Source organism: Eulemur rufifrons, chromosome 19 (genome assembly GCF_041146395.1).
Source record: "Eulemur rufifrons isolate Redbay chromosome 19, OSU_ERuf_1, whole genome shotgun sequence".
NCBI lineage: Eukaryota > Metazoa > Chordata > Mammalia > Primates > Lemuridae > Eulemur > Eulemur rufifrons.
Genome location: NC_091001.1, coordinates 48,666,217 through 48,692,179, shown reverse-complemented (window position 1 = coordinate 48,692,179; position 25,963 = coordinate 48,666,217). Strand labels below are relative to the sequence as shown.

Genomic DNA, 25,963 nt, shown 5'->3' with positions numbered 1-25,963 from the left:
GGCTCCTCCCTCCGGCCCCCCTGCCCAGCCCGGCGGTCCCTCCCTCCTTCCTTGCTCGCCCCTCCCCGGCGGGCCAGGGGCCGGGACGCCCCGGCGGAGCAGGCGGCGGCGGCGGCGAGTTGGGGAGCCCTGCGGTCGGCGCTGCCGGAGGGGCCCGAGCCGAGCCGCCCCGGCCGGGCCGCGCCGGGCCGCTTCCCGCGGGGCCACGCCCTGTCAAACTTTGTTGCTGCGGCGGCGGCGAGCGGAGCGGGGGGCCGGCGAACGGGAGGGAGGGGCGCCGGGCCGGGCCGGGCAGGGCGCGGGCGGCGAGGGGCTCCGAGAGCGGCGGCCCCTGCCCGCGGCCCCACCATGCCCCAGCTCGGCGGCGGCGGTGGCGGCGGCGGCGGCGGCGGGGGAGGCAGCGGCTCGGGCGCCGGGGCGGCCGGCGGAGGGGACGACCTCGGGGCGAACGACGAGCTGATCCCCTTCCAGGACGAGGGGGGCGAGGAGCAGGAGCCGAGCAGCGACAGCGCTTCGGCGCAGCGGGACCTGGACGAGGTGAAGTCGTCCCTGGTCAACGAGTCGGAGAACCAGAGCAGCAGCTCGGACTCGGAGGTAAGGAGTCTCCCGCGGCCAGCCCCGTGGGATCCCGGCCCCGCGCCCGCTCACCCGCTCTCGCCTTTGTGTCTCCTCCGCAGGCGGAGAGGCGCCCGCAGCCCGCCCGGGACGCCTTCCAGAAGCCGCGGGACTACTTCGCCGAAGGTATGTGCCCGCCGGGACAGTCCCCACTCCAGAGCTCCGCTGCACTCCGCACCTCCTCCCAGGCGGCCCACGGTTTCCCCTCGCCCGTGGCCGATCCCCTGTCCTTTGCTCCTCTCAGCGGCAGCCGCCGCGGGGCACGTTCGCGACCCTGGCCCTGCCTCAAGTCTCCTGCCGCGGTGCTGTCCCCGGGGTCCGGGCCTCACCCCGCCTTGGTCTTGTTCGCAGTGAGAAGGCCCCAGGACGGCGCGTTCTTTAAGGGGCCCCCCTATCCTGGGTACCCCTTCCTGATGATCCCGGACCTGAGCAGCCCGTACCTCTCCAACGGACCCCTGTCCCCTGGAGGAGCGCGCACCGTGAGTGCCCGTCGGGCGCGCCGGGGCGGGTGGGAGGCCGCGGCCCGCGGGATGCGCCCCCGGGCTCGGCCATGGAGTGGGGGATGGGGCCGCCTTCGCCGATCCTGGGCAGAACTTGTTTGCGGAGTTGAACCACTCTCTGGCGGCAGAGTGTGAGGCTGCGCCGGCTAGTGCCTGGATGAAAGTAAAGTTCCTTTAACCTCTCCCCTTTTGCGGGTTGAGGTTTTGGAGTTCACCTCTGGGATCTTCCTTGGCCTCAAAACTTTGCTTGCACCAAAGGAGAACTTGGATCTGTGCCTACTTTGGCGGGGGGTGGGGGTGTCTTGCTTTCCTACTTGGAAGTCGGTCAGCTTTCCCTGGCAATTGGGCAAGGGGCTGGGGGAGCTGGGTTGGCGACGTTGCCCTCCGACTCCGAGTTCAGCGGGCGGCTGCAAGCTGGTTCTTAAGAAACCCAGTATTCGTGGCGGGTTCTTCACAACCCGCCTCCCCACCCCTAGCCCTCGGACAGGGGCCTCAGCTTTTCTGCGGAGCTAGCTCCGGATTTTAAACTCGCTTTCGAGGGCGACCGAGGCATTCTTCAAGTTGAGGAACTTGGCTTTTTCCCCCCTTTTGTCGCCTGCTTTTCTCATTTAAAGCAAGCGCTGCGACACTTTAAACCTGTTAATGGGCGCGCATTGTGTGCTGTGCGCTGGCATTTAGAGCGGTGATTAAGCAAATTGACCGGGCCCCAGACGACGTGCAAATGAGGGCGGATTCCTTCGCCCCCTCGCAGGCTCTAAACTCCTGCCCCCCCGCGTCGTGAGGGGCGCAGCCCAGGGCTGGCGAGGTCTTTGTGTCCCTTGAGCCACCACCCCACTCCCAGACTCCCTGCTCGGTGCTGGGCCCGATGGCAGATCGTGGGGGAGAGCCTACCTACTGTGTGCCAGGCTCTTGCGTGCAGCTGCTTGGGCGCCACGCGCACCGCACCGTGCACCGTAGTTGTTCTTCGCTTCCCGCCCAGCTTCCCGGTGCTCGCCAGTTCGCTCTAGAAGAGGGGTTGGGAAGTGGGCAGGAAATGTTGCTCCCTTAGGAGTGAGAGGAGCAAACCCACTTATGCTAAAGCTGCCCTAAAATAATGATAACTGAAGGGCTGAATGGGCCGTTCCTCCTGTCATTGCACAGCGGCGGTGGGTGGAGAGCCTCGGCCTCCACTGTCGGTTCTGTGGGCACAATCCCTTCACTAGGTAGGGGGTGGGAGTTGGTGGGGGAGGCTGTGACCGAGGGAGAAGAGAGGAGGACCATGCAGACCTCACAGCTTCGCCCTGTGTAGGAGGGAGGCCCTGCAGCTTTGGCCCCTGCTGGACTGGAACACCCCAGGAAGTCCTGAATGTAAGTGTCACTTTTGCAGTGAAAGCTGGATAGGGGTCTATGGCTGTTGCTTTTTCTCGTGAATATTAAAAGATGAAAAGGTATGAGTCAAAGTTGTGTGAAGCAAGCTGCAGAGAATTTATTTAGGTTTCCTCCGACTCCCTTCCATGCTGGAAGATGTAGCTTAGTTCTGAAAGTTTTGGTGGGGTTCCTCTAACTTTGTGTGTGGGAACAGTTATGCCACTGCAGTCCCATTTTTCCATGTACCATTAGGATGTCTGGAGAGAGGAGTCTGGGAGGTATTAGCGTCTTTGTGTCAGCCCTGAGCCAGGTCCTGGTGCAGTAAAGTCACTAGAAATGTCCCAAATATGACTGTTTCTCCATCAAGCGGGCTATTCCTTCACACAGGCATTTCTCCATAGGGCGTTTTGTTTCTTCCAGGCTCTGCTGCCCCCTCCCCTCAGGAGCCCAAGTCAGACAGATTTTGTTTGTGTCCCCTCCTTCCTACCCTCCTTCCTTCCTTCTGCCATCTTACTTGTTCTTTTTGCCTAAGAACTTCCAAAGGATGATTCTTACTGATACTGGGGATTCCCGATTACTAAATCCAGGCCTGGGTGGGATTTGGGAGCCCTCCTTGAGGAAGCCGACCTTTCCCCTCTGCATGCCTCTGACTCCCTGTTCATCCCTGCAGCTGTTCCTAACCCTGGCCCAGGTTACCATCCTCCTTTTGAGCTTCCCAGGACACCCGTTCTCTTGGGGACATAGTATATCTCATCCCACTGCCATACCTACATCTCGTCTCCCCGGTGAATTGCCCTTAACAGAAGTTAGTTCATTTACCCCCAGCGTTTCAGTGTCTCTCAGGTGCCTATTGCTGTGTGAGGCCTGCTTGGTTGTTTACAAAGTTCTGGGGACATTTCCTGCAGTTAGGTCTGCATAGTAAAACCTAATTTGACCCTATCCTTGGGCATTGTGACCAGTAAGGAAAGCAAGTGAGGAAACACTTAAGCACTTGATTGTCTGACCTATACAGTTAAGATGATGATTTTTCTTTGGATGATTATATAATACTAATATAATTACTGAAATTCTCACTATAGGTAAATGCAGACAAAGTAGCCCTCTGTTGGTTTCCCATCCTGGTCAAATGAATGTAGATAGATTTGGGGCGGCAGAGGAGGAGGGAGGTAGCTGATGAGTTGGAGGGGAAGGTGCCTGGAATATATGCTCTGTTCTCTCTTTCTGATATCTTAGGTCTTTTTTGGTTTCACCTCTAAATTGCACAACCTTAGGCTTTGCTGCCAAGTCCTATAAGGAGCACAAAATTAGATGACCCCAGTTCTTTGCAGCTCTAACACTTTCTGCAAATACCAAGCCAGAAACAAACGTAGGGATTGGCAGGACTGTTTTCAGGGTGTTAATGGACCCTAGGAGGATGGCAGGCAGCAGGCCTCAACACCCTTACTCACTGGCATAATTCCTGCTGGGACAACTGGGGGCTGGCCAGTTCCACAGCCTGGCTGTCTCTCCCCATGCAGCATCACCTTTGACCTCCACTCTGGTTTGGCTGGAATGCTGGGAAGTGGCCTCTTCCTGAGGCTCTTTAGAGAAGAGGTCCCCTTAACATGGGATGTGTGCCAAGCCTCTGAGCTCCGATTGCTTCTTGTATGGAGCCCCTGGGACCCTGTGGCCTATGAAGAGAGGAATAACTGCCACAAACCATTTTTCACTATTTTACTAGTCACCCTGAAATTAGACATTCATACCCGAAAAGGCTTCACAGGTTTACTAAACCACCTCAGTGCTGTTGAATAGAATTTTGTTAGGAAAATGTAAGCCAACACTTTAGAAGGTAGATGTCAAAAATAGTTTAAGACAAAGAAGGGCCAAAAAGAATATGTTGAATGTGGTTCGGCAAGCTAGCTACAAAGTGATAAAGAGTTGTTTGGCTGTGACCATGGTATGAGAGCTAATGACATTTTGGAAATGAACACTTCTAGGTAGTATTGCTGAGGGAGCCTGTGGTGTTTGTGTCCAATTTATAATTTTTTTTTTTTTTAGAGGTGGGGTCTTGTTCTGTTGCCCAGGCTAAAGTGTAGTGGCATGATAATAGCTTGCTGTGGCCCTGAACTCCTAGTCTCAAGCGATCCTCCTGCCTCAGCCTCCCAAGTAGCTGAGACTATAGTTATGCACCTTCATACCTAGCTAATTTTTAAAACATTTTTTTGTAGAGATGGGGTCTCACTATGTTGCTCAGGCTGGTCTTGAACTCCTGGCCTCAAGCGATCCTTCTGCTCAGCCTCCCAAGTAGCTCAGACTATAGGCATGAGCCACTGCACCCAGCCTGCAGTTTGTAAATTTAAGAGCTACTTTTGTCCAGCTCAAGCACAAGTTGTTCGCACCTTTCACAGACTATCTCAACTCAAATTTCTGTGTAAAATTGTTTTATGCTCATCTTTAAGTCTTTTGTATCCTGCAGCTTCCCATGGGCAGTCTTGCCAGTATCTTGGGTGCCCCTGTTCTTCCAGACACAAAGGAACCCAAGCAGAAATCTTTGTATACATATAAAGAGGTTGTCTGTTTTTAGGAGTTGTATGTAAAAGCTAAGGAAACCTTTTCTTTTGGATGATCAGTATAAACATGCTGCTTTTGGTAAAATTCTTTTAAGCCATTTCATCTAAATATAACTTCTGTTCCATTTTTTTTTTTCTAAATATAACTCAGAGTTTAATGAGGGCTTTTCACATGGAGTGAGCTTTTGAAAGGGCCCTGCCTGTGTTGCTGAAGTTTTGGCACTTGGATTGCTGGGGTGACATTGGTGACAAATTGTAGAGAGACTTGAACCCTGTCATTCTTTTTTCTTTGGATGGGTAGACCTGGCAGGGAATATCTGATTTAATTTTTTATAAGTTTGGAAAGTTATAGTTTGGTCTCATTCTTCATTGATCTCACATCTAGGGATTCTGAAGGAGAAAGTAGGTTAGCGCATGCACAGTACACACATCTAACAAAGAGTGCGCCAGCCTTTACAGTGACCTGCAATGATACAAGAAGAATTGGGGAATAAAAAAGAATTTAAATGATTAACCCACTGGAAAACCTTCTATAATGGTAAAGCTCTACTTATATTCCAATTATGAACAATTTTTACTTGCTGAACTGGGGAAATTTAGATTTGTATCCTTAAAATTAATTCCTAGCTCCTTGACTTCTTCAGCTAGTGTTTATTGAGTACCTGTCCTGGGCAGTGGCTAAAGGACTATGGGAGGTAAGATGAGATACGACCCAGCCTTTGCCCTGAGGCATTTAAAAATTGAGGCTGGGAGGTGGCTCAAGCCTGTAATCCTAGCACTCTGGGAGGCCGACGCAGGAGGCGGGAGGATCACTTCAGGCCAGGAGTTGAAGACCATCATCCTGAGCAAGAGTGAGACCCCATCTTTACAAAAAATAGATAAAATAAGCTGATCGTAGTGGTGTGCACTGTGATGCCAGCTACTTGGGAGGCTGAGGCAGGAGAATTACTTGAGCCCAGGAGTTTGAGATTGCAATGAGGTATGATGCCACTGTGCTCTAGCCTGGATGATAGAATGGAGACTCTGTCTCAAAAAAAACCAAGTTTTTTGAGTTAGGGGCCTGACACTGTGGCGCCTACCTATAATCCCAGCACTTTGGGAAAGCGGGAGGATCGCTTGAGACCACGAGTTCAAGACCAGCCTGGGCAACATAGCGAGATCCCATCTCTAAAAAAATTTTAAAAATTAGCTAAGCATGGTGGTGTGTGCCTATAGTCCCGGCTACTTGAAGGCTGAGGCAGGAGGATCGTTTGAGCCCAGGAGTTTGGAGGCAGCAGTGAGCTATGATCAGGGGCCACTGTACTCCATCCTAGGCAACAGCATGAGACCCTGTCTCTTTAAAAAAAAAAAAAGATGAGATAAGACCCAGCCTTTGCCCTAAAGCTGCTGTCCCCAACCCTTGGGCTGGTTCCCAACCCCTGGGTTGCGCTGGGTTCAGATGGCCTATTAGGAAACGTCTGCAACAGGCTGTGCATCACCGCCTGAGCTCCCCACCCCCACACTCACCCGTGACATCCCACTCCCCTACCCCGGCCTGTGGAAAAATTGTCTTCCATGAAACCGGTTCCTGGTGCCAAAAAGGTTGGGGACCACTGTTGTAAAGGATTTAAAAATCGAGTTAGAAACAAATAGTGTTAGCACTGTAATAGCACTATTTTAAGAGGCAATAAAGTCTGAAAAAGCATTTTCAGAATAAAGAGAAATTCAGAAAAATTGCTTTGGTCTGGGATGATCCAGAAAGTCAGGTCGAGGAGGTGTCTTTAAACTAGTCCCTGAAACTCAGTCATTCTTTAAGTCAGGTCATTCTTGTTAATTATAAAAACAAAAACAAAAACCTTAGTACAGAAGTATTTAGAATGAAAAGTAGAAGTCCCCTTTTACTCCCATCTTGAGGTGGGAGCCAGCGTAGGGAGAACAAAGACGTGGAGGAAGAAGTTCAGGGCTACTTAGGACAATGCAGCTTATTTGGTTCCATTTGCCTGGAAGGATAAGAGTTCAGGGAATGGGAGGCCTAGAATGCCAGGAAAGGGATCTGGTCTCCTTTAAGAGGCAGCAGAGAACCATCAAAAGTTATGCTGGGAAGTGATGTGATTCATCCATGTACCTAGAAAGGTAATGGTGGATTAGAGGGGGAGAACCTGGAAGGAGCTAGAACAGTTAGACTCACAGGAGCCAGGGGTGAGGTAAAAAAGGGTTCAGCATATCAGAGTGGAAAGGAAGGGTAGGGTGGGAGAGACTGGGATGCTTGGCTGCACTTGTGTAGGGAGAGGAGAGGCAGGGGCAGAAAGTGGCTGATGACACAGTTAACTCCTAGTGTCCGAGCCCAGGCAACCTAGGGAATGATTTCTGCAGGTGGGGCCCTGGCCTTCTGTCTCTGCCTTCCCAGTGCCGGACAGATGCTCACTGAATGTATGGGCAGTAACAGCCCACACAGTCTCGAGAGGCGCTCATTGCAGGAATCCCTTGGTTTCACTGGAGACACATTGGGTGTGAAGGGATGTGAAGGAGTCGTTGAAACTGGGTGATAGGAAGGAGCAAGGGAAGAAGGGGAGGGGATGCTTCTGGGAAGGAAGTCATCGGAGGGGCATGGAAGGGAGCAGTTGGCAAGGTAGGAGACCTGAGGGGTGAGACATCATGGGAGCTGGAGACCAAGAAAGGGGGTGGGGTGGTCATCGGTGTCAGATGCCACAGAGAGAGAAGGGACTAGCAGATGGAGGAGTCAAAGAGCTTTTAGAATTTAGCAGTTGGGAAGCTATTGGTGCCCACAGAGACTAGTGTTCTAGGCAAGTGGTGTGGTGATAAAGGTGGGGAGGAGAGACACTAGCTCAGTGCTCCCCAGTAGGAGTGCCAAGTGCCTCCCCCTCCCCCACAACCCCAGACCAGAATTGCAAGCAGCCTCCTCCCTCTACCCCGGTGTTCCTTCCGCTTTCCACTACTGCCTACTGGCACCAGAAAGGTATTGGACAACCGGACTCTAGACAACACATTTAAGAAGCCTGTCTGTAGAAAGAAGAGGGAAGGGAGGAGCCACAGGCTTGGGAGGAAGTCTATTCAGGATGCTGGGGTGGGAACTTGTCTGGAGGGCAGTGGGCTGGGCTTGAAGATGAGTGGGAGAGACGAGAGGACGGAGAGGAGGCTTCAGAAAGCAGGCAGGCTTCTTCCTTCATCAATGGGGGCTGCTCCACAGTAGGCATTGTCCTCCCAATTTTACAGACCAGCTCAAGAGTTGAAGATGAGGATGTCGGAAAATGCAGAGGTGGAGATGGCGGAAATGGAGGGGAGTGTGCATTGGAGGGCCAGATGGCTTTTTGATATTTTCAGGAACACCAAGGCCAGGTTGGCCTGGGTGAGGGGCCTGGAATTGTGTCAGCAGCAGGGATACTACAGGCCCTTCCTCTCCACCCCATCATAAAGCCCAAAATATTGGGAACCTTTCAGCTACATGTTAAATAATAAAACACTCGTGCATTGATTGAAAGATGACACATCTGGGAAAATTTTCTCTCTTTATTGCCTGGAGCTGGCTGATTTTGAAGGGGGATAGAGATGAGAATCAAAATACAACTTGTTTTCAGTTAGGGGCAGATATTGGGGTGTGATAAATAATTGGGGACAGGGAAGGAAGGATCACTTAAGAGCATGTAGAAAACTGCCCCTGATGGGCTAATCTGATTTATTTTTGCAGGAGGTTTTAATGTATCGTGTGTTTTGTATTATCTTTTCCCAAACTGGATTAGATTTAGTGAACAATAAAATAAATGCAGTTTCCACAGCCTTGGCATTTGGCACTGAGGGGAGTGGAGGGGATTTGGCCTTTTCCTCTGTGCTGAATGTGCTGCCCAGTGGACGACCCCCGGGGCACCCTACAGTTTCTTTCCCAGGCTCACAGGGTATTGGAGGTGCTCTGAGTTACCTCAATTGGCAGATATCTTTGAGGTTCTAAAAAAATTTCAAAATCCTAAATCTTTCTGTCTCATTGTATGTGTAATCTGCAGATTTTCATGGGAAAATGAACATTTTAATTGGCAAGTACACTTCAAAGTTTGAAAATAAAATCATAAAAATGTTTTCCTAACATGGCCCTTTTGTGGAAATGATCAAGGGTATTAAACTAGTTACCTGGAGACCTCAGGATAGGAAACAAACTCATGCTCACACTCTCAAACTGTTCTAGCAATTTTGGAAATGTGTTTTCATTGCTATTCAAGAGAAAGAACAAGACTCCATGTGTTCACCCTAATTGTAGAAAATAAACATAAAATTCACAAAAGAACAAACTATAAATGGCTGCAAGTATGTGAAACTATGTTCAACCTCCCAGGGGGTCAAACGTGCTAATTAATATAAGAATCATTTTTGGGCCATCAAATTAACGTTATGAATTTGTCTTCATAACACTTTTCAATGCTGGCAAATGTGTAGTATTTAATAAAATGACAGCTCTTTTTGGCTGTTCTTGAAGGATGTAAATAGCTCCACCCCATTTGGAAAACACTTGGCAATGGCTACTAAAACCTTAGTATTTTTCATAGCTTCTGACTTGCTAAGAAGTAGATACTCGTTGTTCCCATTTTGCTGCTATGCAAATAGTCTTGTAGAGGTCAAGTATCTTGTACAAGGTTGCACGACTAGTGATTGACAGCACCAAGATTTGAACTTGGTTGTGAGTCCAAAGTCTAGGTCATCCCAGTCTACCTTAGGGACTTTATACTCATGCCTGATATAACTAGCACCTCCTCCCTCTGGAGAAGGCAGCTGACCTTTGTTTCCCAGTTCAGAAATCCTGGTGTGAGTTATCAGTTGGGGTGAACAGTGGGTAGATTTGTTCCAACTTTACAAATTGTACCTGGGAATGTACCTTCCCGAATAAACAGTTGTAGAAGTCAGTGAGTGGCTGCAGTTGAAGTTGTTCCTCCAGGGCTGTGCTCCAGAGGAGTGAATCTTTAGTGGGCTGCCCCAGGAGCTTCACCATCTGGGGAAAAGGGGGTTACCTACTAACAGCTGACCTGCTTGGAAGTTGGGGATTTTTTTCCTTTTTGAAATCGGTGAAGGTTGGAAGAATACACAGCAAATCTTTGGTGTGGAAGAACAGCGGAGGAGTAAACTCACTACCCCTGCAATTTGGATTACAACATAGTTTGGTTAACAAACCAAGCTCTGGTGAACCAAGTGTGCAAATATTGTTCCCTTATGGTTCATTTTATAAAATATTTTATAAGTTTGTTGATTTAAGTTCTCTACAAGTGAAAAATCAGTCCCAATCATCTATAAAAGACTATTTTAGCATTGACTGACTATTAAAGAAATAGTGAACATTTACACAGACAGTTATTTTGGGAATTGCAGAGGTGTTAGTCTTCTCTCCCATCCCCCTTTCTCTCTCTGTGTGTGTGTGTGTGTGTGTGTTTAAAATGGTTTGAAATTAAAAATCATGAAATTCTGTACTTCCCAAATTATCTTCCAAGTGGTCCTTTCTAAAAATAACAGCATGGTGGAAAGATTAATAAGAGGGGCTTCTGAATGTGGTAAATAGAAGTTGGGGAGTCACTTGGAGTCCTAGCTAAGCCCTCCTAGAGACCTGGGTGTTCCGAAGCACTGGATCTTAGTGAGATAAATATCTTAGACCTCATAAAGTGAATGGGGCCATTATTTGTAGGAATGTCTATGGAGAATGTGTGACGAAAACAGAAAGGTGTAAATATGAGAGATGGTAGCTATGATTAAGAAACAGATGGATCTGATTGATGATGAAGAAGGAAAACAGAAGAAGTAGGAACGAGTGGTATGAAAAGTGGGTCAATTTACAAGTCCAGATTTGTTGGCAGTAGTGATTTGTGATGGTTGGGACTACACTCCCCTCCATAAATTCCAAAAAAGGATATATCAGGGTCACAAAAATCAGCTGGATTTGTAAGACATACCTCCTAGGGGTGGGTTGGATGTTCCTCCCTGAGCTTCTTATCAAGCCCTGCATGAGTGTCCTCTAGCCCTCAGAGCTGGGAGTAACCATTCAGCCCACCCCAAAGGTGAGAAGCACAAGCTCAGGGGATTGTTGAGCTGCCCAAGAGCAAACAATTATGAGTGATGGAAACAGGACTAGGGCTCAGCCGCACTCACTGGGGCTGTGTCCTTTCTCCCACGCAGGGAAGTCCACAGTGAGCAGTGCTTCAGAGACGATGCACCTCAAAAGACTTCTTTATCTCAAATATAACACCTGGCCCATGATAAGTGCCTCATTTGTTGAATGTTGACAGCATGGATATTTAAATAGTAATACCAATATTAAAAATAGCCCTGTAGGCATCTTTAGTGTTCCAGGGCACTGTATGATACTATTATAACTGTTCCCACCCCTGTGCATTTGATATTATAATCTCTGTTTTATCCTTGAGGAAGCTGAGACATTGAGAATAAGCGAGGGGCTTATTCTGGCTCTCACCTTCTGGTGAAGGTGGTAGAGCCAGCATTCCAGCTGTGGGGGCTTTCGTTCCATGAGGCTGCAATTTCTCTCCAGTAAAAGTTGACAGCTAAACTTATGTGAAAATACCGTTTGGAGCAAGATTCAAAGAAATAGTGTGTTCAAGTAAAGGATGGGTAACGTCTCCCTCTGCATACATTCTTTTCTGTGGCATCTCCATTCCTTTCACTTAGGAGGCACTTTTAGTGCCTGGGGTGGAGTCAGAGCCTTCATAGCTTGGTCTATTTACAGTCTCAGAGATGGTATTAATTTCTGTCTTAATCTTTCTTCCCTTCTCTGTGCTCTGCAGCTCCATTTAATCTATTGTTTCTCCTCCAAATCCTCTTGTGTTTTTCTTCTGACATCTTGAGGTGGTAAACTTGGTTCCTTAAATATCATGTATAATAATTATATACATCTGTTGACTTAGTCTGTTGCCTACTTCCTACTCCTATCCATACCCACTTTCTTGTACATGTATGAGTGTTGTTATACGTATTAATGTAAATTGGATAGGCAGATGCTCATTGACTTAGAGTTATGTCCTGATAAACCCATCACAGAGTGAAAAGATTGTAAGTCAAATTGTCATAAGTCAGGGACCACCTGTAGTTTTTAATTATTAATGGTATATGTATTTACACTATTTTCTAGGTGAGATGCATGGGGAGAGATAACATAGGAGTATTAGCATATATGAGATGAAAACAGTTTGTAGTTCTGTTTTACAACATAAGCTTTGTTTTTTGTTTTTCTGAGACAAGGTCTTTTTCTGTTGCCCAGCCTGGAGTGCAGTGGTGTCATCATAGCTCACTACACCCTCAAACTCCTGGTCTTAAGTGATCCTCCTGTCTCAGCCTCCCAAAGTGTTAGGATTGCAGGTATGAGTTACTGCACCCAGACAACGTATGCTTTTCCGTTATAAAATGCTAGTCAGGGAGAGTGAGGAACTGATGTTTAAGGTGCCGAGGCACTGGTAGAAATGGGTCATCTTTGCAAGGGTGTTCCCAGACTGTCCTGAGGAGAGTAGTGCAGGAAGGAGCGGGGATGGTGAGAGTCAGTGGAGTCTGACAGAGCCTTGTGATAAGCAGTTCCTTGGACCCTGCACTGAAAGAGAGGAGAGAGACTTGTGTGGAGAAGACCTCAAGGCTTCGGGGGTGGAGAATACTCCACTGGCAGGCCACCCCTTGTCCCTCCGGGAAGCAGTGTGATGGGGGTGGGCATCGGATCCCACCCTGATCATGAACTGGCTCTGTGCCCCAGGACCCCCTCTGGCAAAATGGGGATAATGGCAGTACTTTGAGGAGCACTAGGTTAACATTTTAGCTGCATGGACTGAGTTTTAAAATTAGGATTAGTCCAAGGCTAAAATGAAATATTAGCATCATAGAATGAATCTTTAGGATAGAAAAGGAAATGAGAAATGTTATCAAAATAATTTACAGTATTATTACAGCTTTATTAAGCTATTTAGTGGCCAATTTTTTTTTTAATTTTTTTTTTTTTTTCTTTTTGGTAGAGACAGGGTCTTATTCTTGCTTAGGCTGGGCTCAAACTCCTGAGCTCAAACAGTCCTCCTGCCTTGGCCTCCGAGGGTGCTAGGATTACAGGCGTGAGCCACTGTGTCCAGCCAGTGGCCAAAATTTTTAACCAATATTTTAACAAGTGGATATTTCTTGCAGTATTTTAAAATATCTTTTGTAGGAAATGATTAAATTGTATAGTCAGGAGAGAAGCTAGAAATGCATAAATAAAAGTATTTAGTACATCGGCTTCAGTATTTAGTACAGGTTTTGATTTTACATTGTTGTCAATTCCCTTTGCAAAGACTTACGTATCACTGTAACATAATTGCCTGTTTGTGTGAGTTCTTAATCAAATAGCTACCAACAGGATGGTATGTGTATATATATGTATATATATACACACACATACATTTTAACTTTATACATAAGTTAAAATTTATATGTGGAAGGCTGGGCACGGTGTCTCAGGCCTGTAATCCTGGCACTCTGGGAGGCCGAGGCGGGTGGATCGCTCAAGGTCAGGAGTTCGAGACTAGCCTGAGCAAGAATGAGACCCCCGTCTCTACTAAAAATAGAAAGAAATTAGCTGGACAACTAAAAATATATACAGAAAAAAAAAATTAGCCGGCCGTGGTGGCGCATGCCTGTAGTCCCAGCTACCTGGGAGGCTGAGGCAGGAGGATCGCTTGAGCCCAGGAGTTTGAGGTTGCTGTGAGCTAGGCTGACGCCACAGCACTCTAGTCTGGGCAACAGAGTGAGACTCTGTCTCAAAAAAAAAAAAAAAAATTTATTTGTGGAATATATGCAAGCAATATAATATGTAAATATAAATTATATAAATTAATTTTAACTAAATGTTGGGATAATTTCAGACACAGAAAAGATGCAAAAATAGTACAAAAAATTCCCATATACTTTCCTCCATATTATCCTTCTTTCTTTCTGTAACATATTTCTGAGCTATTAGAGAGAAAGGTGTAGACACAGTACCCTCTTACTTAAGGGGCATAATTTCTCAAGTTGCTAGATTGCTTCTGTTCACACTATATAGCATATTTGTGAATACTGTGTAAGCTGAAGGGACAAGATGTGTCCTAAAAACAAGAACATTCACCACAGTGTAATTACAAAATCAGGAAATTAACAGAGATAGTACTATTGTCTCATCTACAGAACTATACAAATTTTGCCAATTGTCTTACTAATGATTTTTGTAGCAAAGAAAAACATTTAAAAAAATATTTGGCCCAGAATGAGTCCAAAATCACACGTTACATTTAGTTGTTGCTTAGTCTCCTTCAGTTAGAATTGTTCTTCAGCCTGCCTCTCATGTTCTTGACTCTTTGATGATTACAAGCCATTTGTTTTGTATTAGGACCTTGGCTTTTGTTTTTTTCTGGTGTTTCCTCATGAGTAGGTTTTGGGCAGGAATACTGCACAGGTGATGCATCTCCTCAGGAACACCATCCTCAGAGCACCATCTTCTCCCATTATATATAGGTGATATTAATTTTCATCACTTGGTTAAAGTCATGTCTGCCAGGTTTCTCCAAGAAAGTCACTATTTTTCTTCTTTGTAATTATGAAGTATCTTATGGGAGATACTTTGAGACTGTGTAAATATCTCATTTCTCCTCAAACCTTCACCCACTAGTTTTCGTAGCCATTGATGATTCTTGCTAGAAACAGTTATTACTGTGGCAGTTGCCACATTAAAAAAATTTGACATTGTAGCGCAAGAACAATAGTTTCTTAAGTTGTTAGATTATTTCTGTGACACTGTAGAGCAGTAGTCCCCAACCCTTTTGGCTCCAGGGACCAGTTTCATGGACAGTTTTTCCACAGACCACAGGGAATGGTTTCGGGATGGTTCAAGCACATTACATTTATTGTGCAATCCAACCTCTCTGCTAATGATAATCTGTATTTGCAGCTGCTCCCCAGCACTAGCATCGTCACCTCAGCTCCACCTCAGATTATCAGGCATTAGATTCTCATAATGATCTAGATTCTCTAGATCCCTCGCATGTGCAGTTTACAGTAGGTTTGTGCCCCTATGAAAATCTGATGCCACCGCTGATCTGACAGGAGGTGGAGCTCAGGCGCTGATGTGAGCGATGGGGAGCAGCCATAACCTGCTGCTGCTCACCTCCTGCTGTGCAGCCTGGGTCCTAACAGACCACAGACCAGTACCCATCTGCAGCCCTGGACTTGGGGACCGCAGCTATAAAGCATAATTTGTGAATACTAAATAAGGTGAAGGTACAAGATATTTTGGGGTCTCTCGTTTTAAAAAAATAACAGTTTTTTTTCTTTTCACGGTTGTTATAGTCTTCATTATGTCTGGATCAAAGGTGATTTATCAAAAAATTATAGTCTATCATTTTGGAGCATTTCAACCTTGTGAAATGTTGAGATAGCAAGGTTGATATTCTGCTCTGCATTCTTCATGGGATATGAGTAACTTCTTAGCTAGGTTTTTAGGTTTTTATCTTGATGACTTCTGTGGAGTTTCTCACAGTCTGGATTTTGTTAAATGCAACCCCGTGATATCTTTTAACATGTTTCTCTATCCCCTGTAGTTCTTGAAAATTATTACATATAGATTCTTGATCCAGCTTCAAAGTGTCCCTCCCTCCCTCTTCCTTCCCCCGCTTTCCCTCCGCCACCCACTTTTTCAACTTCTTTTTGCAAGATGGCTTCATAGATGTTGTCCTTCCGTCAGAGACGCTTAGGGTCTGGTTGCCGCTCTGTGATACCAGCAGCTGCTCATGATCAACACCCACATCCTTTACTTCATTGCCAGTTTCAAAATGATGAGAGTCTCTTTGTATCATTCCTTCTTCATCTGTGAACTGTAATATCTTTAAAAAGAGAACTTGTTAGTTAACTTAGATCAAAGGCCAGCAGACTAAGGTCTATAGGCTAAATCCAATCTGCCACTTGATTTTGTAAAGTTTTATTAGAACACAGCCATGCTCATGTATTTGCATATTCTTTAGGGCTGCTTTTGTACCACCAGGCTGAGTAGATGTGATTGAAGCCATATGTGGCCCACAGAACTGAAAGATTTACTATCTGGCCCTTTACAGAAAAAGTTTGCTGACCCTGCTCTAGATCATATGGGAAAAGCAGTTTAAATGCTTGATTCGTTCTCTTAATTTACCGGTTTCCAGGTGGTTTCTTATCATCTTGTGAAGGTGACCAGTGAAGTGTTTTTTAAAAAATATTAATACGAAATGGATTTAAATCTACTTACTATCTTTCAATCCGTTTGCAATTATTATCCTTTCTAAGACTCAAATTGTTCCATCTCAGCGAGCTGGAGCCTCTTCAGGTTGGCTCCTGAATCTTTTTGACACAATCCTGGTGGTCTTTGATGCTTCCCTGCTTACAGGTATGGCAGGATGTTCCAGGCCCCTCTTAGACTTTCTTATCCCACACCTGGAGCTGGCCATTTCTAGAAGGAACTCCGACTCTCTTTAGTGATAAAGGTTATTTAGAGACCATTGTCTGAACACTGAGGGTGCGTCTACAGCTACTAAAAGTTATTCTGTTTAATGTTATGAGTGAACCAAGCAATTCGGTAGAGATTAGAAGTAGAATATTATAATATAGCTATTATAATCTAAAAACATTTCATAAGCATTTATTTGCTCTAGAAGAATATATTCTCTTTTTTAATGTACTCAATATTAGTAATGCTGTTAAACAATTGCCTGTTTTTATTTAATAACTGTATAATTGTACATAATTGTTTTCTACATAAAATTAATATCCTTCATGCTTATTTTATTCTTTCAATAAAAAATTTACACAAGTATTTCTACCAACTTGATAGCATTTCAACAGATAAAGCTTATAAGGAGATTTTCACTCAAGTTACATGTACAATGCTTACCTATTTTTGAAAGTGCATGCTCAGATAATAACAGCAGATCCAACAGCATGCTTCATTTCCTTATGTCTCACGTTATTGCACTAATTAGATATGTTGGTCACCTATGTGATCACATGATCACTGATCAGGCAGAAGTTCAGGCCTTCTGAAGATTGAAACAGAAGTGGGATAACAGATCTCCACTGAATACTGAGGCTGAGCCCATGTTTTGATGTATTCCTAGGACCTCCCTTTTAGTTGCTGAGATTAAATGAGGTTGTACATAAGCACATAGAACGGGCTTTGTTAAGGTAAACTCATTATCTACTTTAGTGGTGCTGGGTTTTCTGAATCTTGCTAGCCCCTACAAAATTTAATCTCCAGGCTGCATCATTCCTGGGGCACTTACTTATATTTAATTTTACATTGCTAGTTTTCTAAAGTCCATATTCGTAAAGACCCTGGCTTTCATATTTCTCTTTTGATCATCATTGTCCCTAACATAGTACCTTGCACACAAAGTCTGCCTTGTTTCTGCACATGTGTGAATATCTGTTATTGTTTATTTACATTTCCCCCTTTTTATGCACAGCATGTAATAAAATAAACAGCAAAAACCTGTCTTTCTCCTAGACATTTTTAGGTTAACAAAGGAAACCCTTGTTCACTTCTGGAATCTTTCAGTGTGTAATTTTTGATAAGTTGATCATTGGTGGTTGATCATTTTTATTTTGTTTTTTATAGAAGTTTTCTCAGTTCATCCAAGAATTGAGGCTATACTTCTTTTGAAAATAAATAAAGCACTGGTCTGTGCTGGTGGTAGAACTTTGAATCTGGCCCGCTGGTTTGTATCTGTGGACTTTGCTTCATCTGTGAAACTGGGAGTATGTGAGCAGTTGTGCAGGCCATATGGTTTTGTAGGCCTGTGCCAAGGAAAATACTTGAGAATTACATTAGCAACTCCAAGGTATTTTGGCTGTTGTGAGAGGACACATGATAGTTTTCCAGTTATATGAACAAGAGCTTTTGTTTTATACTGAAGATTTGTATAGGCTATGAGAACAATAGTGCCTCTATCAGTACTTTCCAGAGTAACATCCTTGGGATGTTAATAGGTAGAACACACTGGGCTTCATTTCTGCAGGACTTCTCAGGCCTTTAACGTGCCAGTGTGCACCACGAATCCCTTACAGGGGAGTGTATTATGCAGCATTCCTTGTGCTTTTTTGACCAAGGCTTTCCTTGTGTATGGAATAATACCCTTCACCACTACCCTTCATCCCATGCATATGTCTAACCTTGTACTTCCCTGCCTCCCAGCCTTAGCTGTGGTTCCCTCTTATAAATTCTCAGCCCTCTGTACATGAGCACATTTCACTGTTGGTAAATATGTGGGCCAATAGTTATCTGATACACGCTTGTCTCCTCTGGATCCTAAACTCACTGAAGAAGGCAGGAAGTGGGTCTGTTTTGTTCCCTCTTGTATTCTCAGTACCAGGCATATAGAAGGCCCTCAGAGGAGTATTTGTTGAGTGCAGGAACCATAGAAATGTTTTCTCCAAGTAGCATCTAATGGGACTTGTGTTCTATAGAACCCACCATAGATTGGTGTATGGTACCAGTCTCTTCTTGGTACTTCATTTTTAAGTTCAAATAACTAGAATAACGTAGGTCTTCATAATTCCAGTTGATTTATTCAGTGCATCCAGCTAGCAGGGAACTGTCAACTTACTTAAAGATGAGGCTCAGTGCTTGAAATAATTTGTCTCAGTGGCGCCCAGAGAATCAGCTAGGATAAAAACCTTAATTTCCTGATACCTGTCCCAGGGCCGGTCACCCACAGGCCCGTCTGCACCCTATCCTAACATTGTTAGTTACGTAAATAGGAACCAGTGTTTCAGACTGTCGGGGGAAGGGGGGGGCGGGAGGGGGGCAGGGGTGGAATAAGATGCCCCTTTGTACACTAATTAACACAGGCAGAACAAAAGGCCCAGCTTGGTTTTCAAGTTCAAGTTTGGCTCATATGTGGTCCTCAGTGAAGATTATGATCTTGAATAAATTAAAAACAAATGTTAAAGAAGTCATAATGAGGTAGAAAAGGGAGTTCAGGATTCTGGTTTTTAAACACTCGTGGTAAACAGACATTTCTTTAAAGCAGACATTCACCTCCCCTCCTCTGCTTTACCAGTCCCTGTTTTGAACTTCTGTGTTCCATCTTCGTGATGATTGTTCGTTTTGACTGAAATCGGCAAAGTGGGTAGGTATGTACATGGAGCCTTGTGTCAGTGAGCGCAAGCCTGGTTCGCCACGCCACGAGCTCCGCTAAACTAGGAAAATAGCACATTGAGAAGTCTGGTCAAATGCCCTAAGTCAAAGGGAATCGCACATTTGGCAAAATGCCCTCCTCCGAACGACCACCACTGCCTGCTGTCCTGGCGCGGCTTTGGCTTCCTTTCCCCTCAGCGTGCTCAGGCTGCTGCTCGGGGAGGGAGCGCATAGAACCCTCCTGTGTTCTTCTCCCCCAGGCCGAGTTCCCAGCACATTCTCCACCAGGCCAGGCCAGTCCTGGGGAGCTCTGGGGCCCAGTGAGTTTACGCACTAAATGGGACTCTGTCTGTAGATGCCAAATTAAGTCTGCAGGCAGTCTTTATGAGCACAGTGACCGTTTTACAGATGTAACGAAGCTCAAAAGTCCAGTGTATGTTTGTAGTCTCATTCCCCATAAAGTTTCCGTGAGCACATTTCAAGGGCTCTGTACGTGGAAATTTAGTTCCTCTGCTCGTACCAGCATACCTCTTCACTGCACTGAAGTTTGCATCGTATTATTCTGTGTGTGTGTGCACGCGTGCGCGTGTGTGTGTGTGTGTGTGGATGTGTGTGTGTGTGCACACATGCATCATGAGAGTTCTCATCATCATGTCTCCACTTTTGCCCCCCAGGAGACATTTGGCAACATCTGGAGATTTTTTTGGTTGTTAGACTTGGGTGGGGAGGAAAAGGGGACATACTATTGGCATCTAGTGGGTAGAGGTCGGGGATGTTACTAAAGGCTTTACAATGCATAGGGTGGTCCCTCACAACAAAGAATTATCTGGCTCCAAATGTCCATAGCCAAGGTTGAGAAACCCTGGTGTATATTCACATACATATATACAGGGTTCACATACATATATATGATAGACAGTTATTTACTAGAAAGATCTTAGAGATACTGGTTGAATTTTAGTTATAATTAAGGAAACTGAGGCCCAGAGAAGTGAAAAGAGTTCCTAACTTCACAAAACTAGTGAGAAGCACAGCAGGACTGGAACCCAGGCTTCTCATCTCTCTGAATAGTACTTTTTCCAGTGATAACAATTTCATTCTTTGAGTGTTCCCTATGTCCCAGAGGAGTACTGTATATATTACTTTGTCTAATCTTCAGAGTGACCCTTCAGGTGGGGACTATGCTCTACTCAAAGGGAAATCAGGGCTCAGAGAGGTCAAGATCCTTGCCTGAGGCCTCTCAGCAATCCAGGGGCAGGGACAGGCTTAGAAGCCAAATTCACCGAGCGCCTACCAGGCGATGCTGCCTCCCCCAGGGCCATGATGATGGCTTGTGTGAGCCCGAGGGATGAGGTTTACCCAGTGAAGATGCTGGACTAGGGGACCCATGGGGTTCCTTCCAGGGGCTACATTCTGAGGCTCCGGTTTGGAAATGGCCAGTAATGCCTGAACTTTGTCTTTAAGAGGCCCTAAGCTATAGAACCCACAGGATTTTGGGGTCTGCAGCACTTGCTGATGAGGCCTCTGGGTGAAGAGCAGGAACAATGGTGGCCAATTGTCCTGCATGGGTCCAGGGGGAGCCAGTTGGGGTAGGATGAGGGACCCTGACTGGCTTTCCTGCCTTCCCCTCCTCTCCCTCCTTCCCTGTGCCGGGGAGGTCTCGGGGTTAGTGGGAGGTGAGGGGCAATTAGTGGTAATTACTCATCAATTGTGCAGACAGGGGGCATGGCTTTTAGAGGTGCCTTCTGGGATGGCGAGCGCCTGGGGAACTCAGAATGCCGCGTGGAGGATGGAGAGCAAAGCAGGAGGGAAGGCGTGGGTTGCCCCTAGGAATGCCAGCTTCGCTTACTCCCCCTGCAAATGAGGAACCAGCCTCACAGTGGCGTGAGCGCTGGCTGAGGTGGGGGCAGGGGCTGGGGAGCTGGCAGGAAGTGGAGTACATGGCCCTCGACATCCACCCATAGCCCCCCTCAGCCTAGTCCAGGACTCCTGCTCTGGCTCCTGCAGCCAAACCCGAAGAGCCAATTGGTGAACGGATATCATTTTGCTTCCTGTCCCCGCTGGCGTGGTGCTAGAACAGAGGAGATCCATCCCACTCTGGGAGCCCTCTCACCTTTTGGGTTTGGTGTCCAGGAAATCACGTACCTGACTCCGTGTGAAGCTGAAACTGGTCCAGAGCTCTGAGGTCCAAACTCCTGTGGGCTATTTTGGTGTATATTAGATATATTTTGTCATGGGGGGATGTGAGAAAGTAAACATAATTTCTGACCAAACCTTTTGCTGAGAGGGTTTTGATGGCAGAAAGGAAGCCCACATTCAAGTCCTAAGAAAAACCATTGTCTTTGAATTTCCAAAATTGCCATAGCTTAGGCTAGATTAGGTTATTTTGCCAGGGAGGGGGATGATAAAGTTTCCCATCTCCTTTTAGAAAAAAAATTCTGAGATTTTCTGTTTTCAGTGTATCTTTCATCTGCATGTCCTGCTTTAAGAAAATGTCATTATGCCTCTCTGTAAGTGGATAATTGAGCAGAATGGCATGCTAATTTATCTCAGTCAGGCCTGCGGTGAGGCCTGGTCCTTTGGAGATGGTCCAGAACCCAGTGGCCACAGCTCACCTGCCGAAGGGCCTGCTGGCACCGTGACAGGCTGGAGCCCCCACCAGGCTTTCTGTCCATCCTTAGAAGGTTGCGCTCCACCCTCACAAAGATTTGTGTTATTGAAGAATGTGTCTTTCAATCTGCCTGTGTTCCCATCTCTGGTACAAATTGTCATCCCGCAGGCAAGTTGCTGTCTCAGACTTGGCGGTGAGGGTGTTGCAGCACAATCGGGCTTTGTGGCGGAGGAGGGCCTCGCAGCGCCCTGCAAGGTGGGGTTCAGCCTTGTGTAAATAAACAGCAGCAGGCTCCAGCTTCAGGAAAAGGGGATTCCTGGAATGAGAGAGACTGGCACTCAAGATAGGAAACGCTCCCCAGTGTTCCGGCAGCATCTGCGGCTTCTTCCAGCCTAGGAGTCCTTTCCTAGAGTTTACAGGCCGCCCTTGAACCTGTGTTCTCCTCCCGGTGACACTCCGACTCCCCGAGCTCCCTGGACAGACCACTCGCCCTGGGAAACCGTCTCCATAGGTCCTGTTCAACCTGCAGCCTCCGTGGGTCTAGCTGCTGGTCGGACTGGGTTACTCAGAGTCAAGTTAGGCAGACACCTGTCCCTCCTCTGGCTTTTCTTCAGTCGTTACGTTGTTGTCATTGCCTGCGTGCCCAGTGATACTTCTCCAGAAGGAACCAGAAAGGGCATATGTTGGCCGCCTGCACTTGGGAAGATCTAAGTGGGGTGTGAAGGGAGATAGGGCTGGGCTGTTCCTCCTGCCTTCCATGCCGGTCCCTGCCCTCGGTCATGCTTGTGCGTAGGCCCTGTGACCTGCCAGAGACGGGAGAAGCCCTGAAGAAATTAAGATGCCATTCAGGCTGCCTTGGTCCAAGGCCCATGGGAAGCCTTGGTCAGGGGGATGCTCAGGGAGAAGTGCAACTTGGGGCCCTTCTTCGAGTCCTCCTCCACGCGGGCCTGGCCTTTGCGCTCCTCTTCCTGCTGCTGCTTAGGAGCCCAGCTTGCTCCCTAGGGTCTCTATTGCTGCCTGTGGCCTGGCTCACTCGTCCCCTGGTGCTCTGACTGGCAGTCACTGGTTCTTTGGGTTTCAGAGGTGCCTGTCTGAGGAGAGCATGTTGGCTCTTGGGGGTGTCCGTATGTGCCCTGGGACACTGTCATATGGGGGAAGTTAGCCACCATATCCCATCACCAGCCAGTGCTTTTCTTCCTCTACCTAAAAGACTTCTTTTCCTTTCAAAATTTTAAAATTATTAATAACATGGAAAACGGAACCCTTTTGGTATACAGATTTATGAGTTTTTACACATATATGGATTCATGTAACCACCACTGTGGTTCCAAATTCCTAAAAAACTGCTGTGCCACCCCTTTGTAGTCTTGCCCTCCCCCCTCCCCTGGCAACCACCGCTCTGTTCTCCAACTCTCTACCCAGAGATTTGTTGGCCACCTTGTGTACATCTTCTGAGAAATGTCCTTGGTACCTACTTGTGTAGGATAAAGACATGAAAGTCCACTCTCCTGAAGTCCACGTCCTCCTTTGGCCCTCACTGCAGCCATGCTCAGTCTGACATCTGCTGCGGCATGGACAGCCCCAACCCAGCACTCCTGCGCACCACGCCTGCAGCCATGTCTGCAGTACAATATTTTAAATCTGTCCCATCCTTGTTTTCATGCTCATATTAAAAATGCTTCTCTTAGACCAGTGCTTCAAAAGTTATGTGTTGTAGGTGAATTCTAAGTTTAAGGGAATGCTGTCTGTAGTAATCACCCTCAGTTGGAGATTGCCCAAGGGGGAAGGTTGAGTTGAAAAAAGTGCACAGGAAACTCTTGACAATGGATTTGAGCCTATCCTGTATTTCTGAAGTTTTGGTACACCAGAAGGTCATTTGCAGACATCAGTGAGAACCCACAAATCATTCCTGTTTAATTGCTATAAGACAAGGGGTGGCTGTTGGGGTCTGGCTGGGCACCCCTTGCCTGTGTGGAAGAACTAGGACTGCAGTCCTTTGGCCCACAGACATGAATGCCCTTAGTAAGCTGGCTGCTGGGAACACACCAGTGTCCCTAGAGCTAAGGATTTACTGTCTGCCTTGCCCTCGCAGAAATCTATTTCTCCTGCCCGTGTCCTCCTGATGACTGTAACAGCTTCAACTCATGAGCCAGATTGTTCTCGTTTAATGAGGTGTTGACTCCAGAGTCTCCAGGATAACTTGCAGTTGCCCAATTTTTTCAGATTCTCTTTTGGTTCAGACGCATGAACGTACTCAGGATATCCTATTTTTAGGGCAAATAAAGTCAGTAAAATGTGATTTGGATGCTTGGTTTTGGTGCCAGAAGTTGAGGTGATCAGCCTTTGCTAGAGGGGAACAGAGGTCAGTCTGAAGGCTGTAGTTTTCTTTAAGGTGAGGGGTAGCTGGGTTCTGAGCTGGGAGCAGGTGCAGGCGTGCCAGCCGGCGGGGCCGTTCCCTGAGCTCGGAGCCCAGGGCTTGCTTCTCCGGCCTCCGGGGATACGGATGGTTGGTTTCAGAGGAAGGGGAAGATTGCTGTTGACAGAGGATGAATACAATCCTGTGGTGTTGGTCTTCAATCTGAGAAGCCAGGTTAACACATGAAGCCCACGGAGCATAGAAGATGTCCCTGTTTGTACCTTTGTGCAGATTCAGCCCATGGTAAAAGGATAAGAACTATTTTCCACACTGTGGATGCAGGGTTTATGGTGATTAATTTGTGGTGGGGCCTGCACTCTGGGGTTGTCCACATGGCCAGGCTGGTGCCAGGACCCTGGCCTGAGAGCAGGAGCCAGAGCTGGAAGCAGGCCAGGCTGGGTCCTTCGAGGAAGAACTCAGAGGCTGTGGTGGTCAGCTGGAGCCCAGGGTGGGAGCCGGAGGAACAAACAGCCCCGCATGGGAGACAGGCCCAGCAAGGCAAGCCAGGTGTTGGGCCACGGGCCTGGCAGTCTGCCCTCAGAAAAGAGGTTTGTTATCAAAGCCCTGAGGTCTCCCAAAGGTTGAGAATTATTGGCTCTCAGAATTCTCTGGGGCCCTTGGTTTTTTGTTCTTTGAAAGTATGTGTACATGCCAGACTGGGCTGTGGGGCCCTGGGACATGTATTTATTAAAAGCTCACTTCTAAAAGTTGTAGCAGCTAAGGTGGCAGCAGTGGGATCTCAGGCTGCTCTACAGATCCAGGCAGAAACCAGCCCTCCCCAAACCAGGCCACCCCTTCTTAAATAACAAGCTCACTCCAGTAGTGGTTCTCGAATTTTCTTGGTCTCTGAAGTTGTATCTTCTTTATTTCTAGCTGAACAAAACCACTTCAGTCCATCGTGGGTCCTGGAGGACATTCTCAGTTCCCTTTAATCTCGTGTCTGGGGTCATCTTCTGTGGCCTTGGGGGTGGTAGCTTGGCCCTCTGCCCCAGGTGCACTATATGTGCATCATTTAGTACTCCTCTCTTTGTTTAGCAACTGTCACTTATGTGGAGTGAGACTGAGCTTCTAGAAGTTTGGGCGTTTAATTCTGCTTTATCTTTGAGCTCCTGGCAGGTAGGAGCTTTGTAACCCAAGCTTATTGAATCCATGTTTTAATGAAAGGACAGAAAGGCGTTTTTAACTCCCTTTTTGTCACCGCCTCCCTACCTGGTTCATCAGAATTACTCTTCCACGCACACCCAGGAAAGGGCACCGCAGACTGAAACTGTAGGAAACCAGGCACACTCCCGAGAACCACCAAGATAAACACAAAATACACTCTCGCCCAAGTCTGAGAAGGAAAAGCCCTCAAAGGTCACAGGGTCTGGTGGCTCTCAACCCTGGCTGCACATTAGAATCATCTGGGGAGCTTTTTAAAAATGCTCATGCTCAGCCCCACCCCCAAAGATTTGGATTCAGCTGGTCTGGGGTGCGGCTCAGGCTTTGGTGGAATTTTCTAAGGCTCCCCAGGGACTTCTAATACGCAGCCAAGTTTTGTGAACCACCAGCTCTAGTCTGAAGCTCTCCACTGAATATCTGAATGAAGGGATTAGAAAGATCCATTCCTGGTGAGGTAATGCCTCGCCCCCCCATAAGACTGTGTCATCCAGTCATCCAACAGACCTGCCTCGGACCATCCCTCCTGCCCAGAGACCAGAAGCTGACTCAGAACAGAATCTAATTTCAAGTCGATTAGTGGCAAACATAAGGAGACAGGATGTGATGGGCTCCAAAGGAAGATCTCCTTTTTTC

At 47.0% G+C, this 25,963-nt stretch overlaps 1 protein-coding gene across 1 annotated transcript in view; it reads left to right on the top strand.

Moving 5' to 3' along the window:
* The first annotated feature begins 348 nt into the window (after window positions 1–348).
* TCF7L1 (transcription factor 7 like 1) overlaps window positions 349–25,963 on the top strand; it is a 150,932-nt gene continuing 125,317 nt past the window's right edge. The window contains exons 1-3 of the mRNA XM_069495184.1: window positions 349–594; window positions 678–741; window positions 967–1,094. Coding sequence (XP_069351285.1) covers window positions 349–594; window positions 678–741; window positions 967–1,094 — 438 coding nt within the window. The remainder of the gene's footprint in view (window positions 595–677; window positions 742–966; window positions 1,095–25,963) is intronic.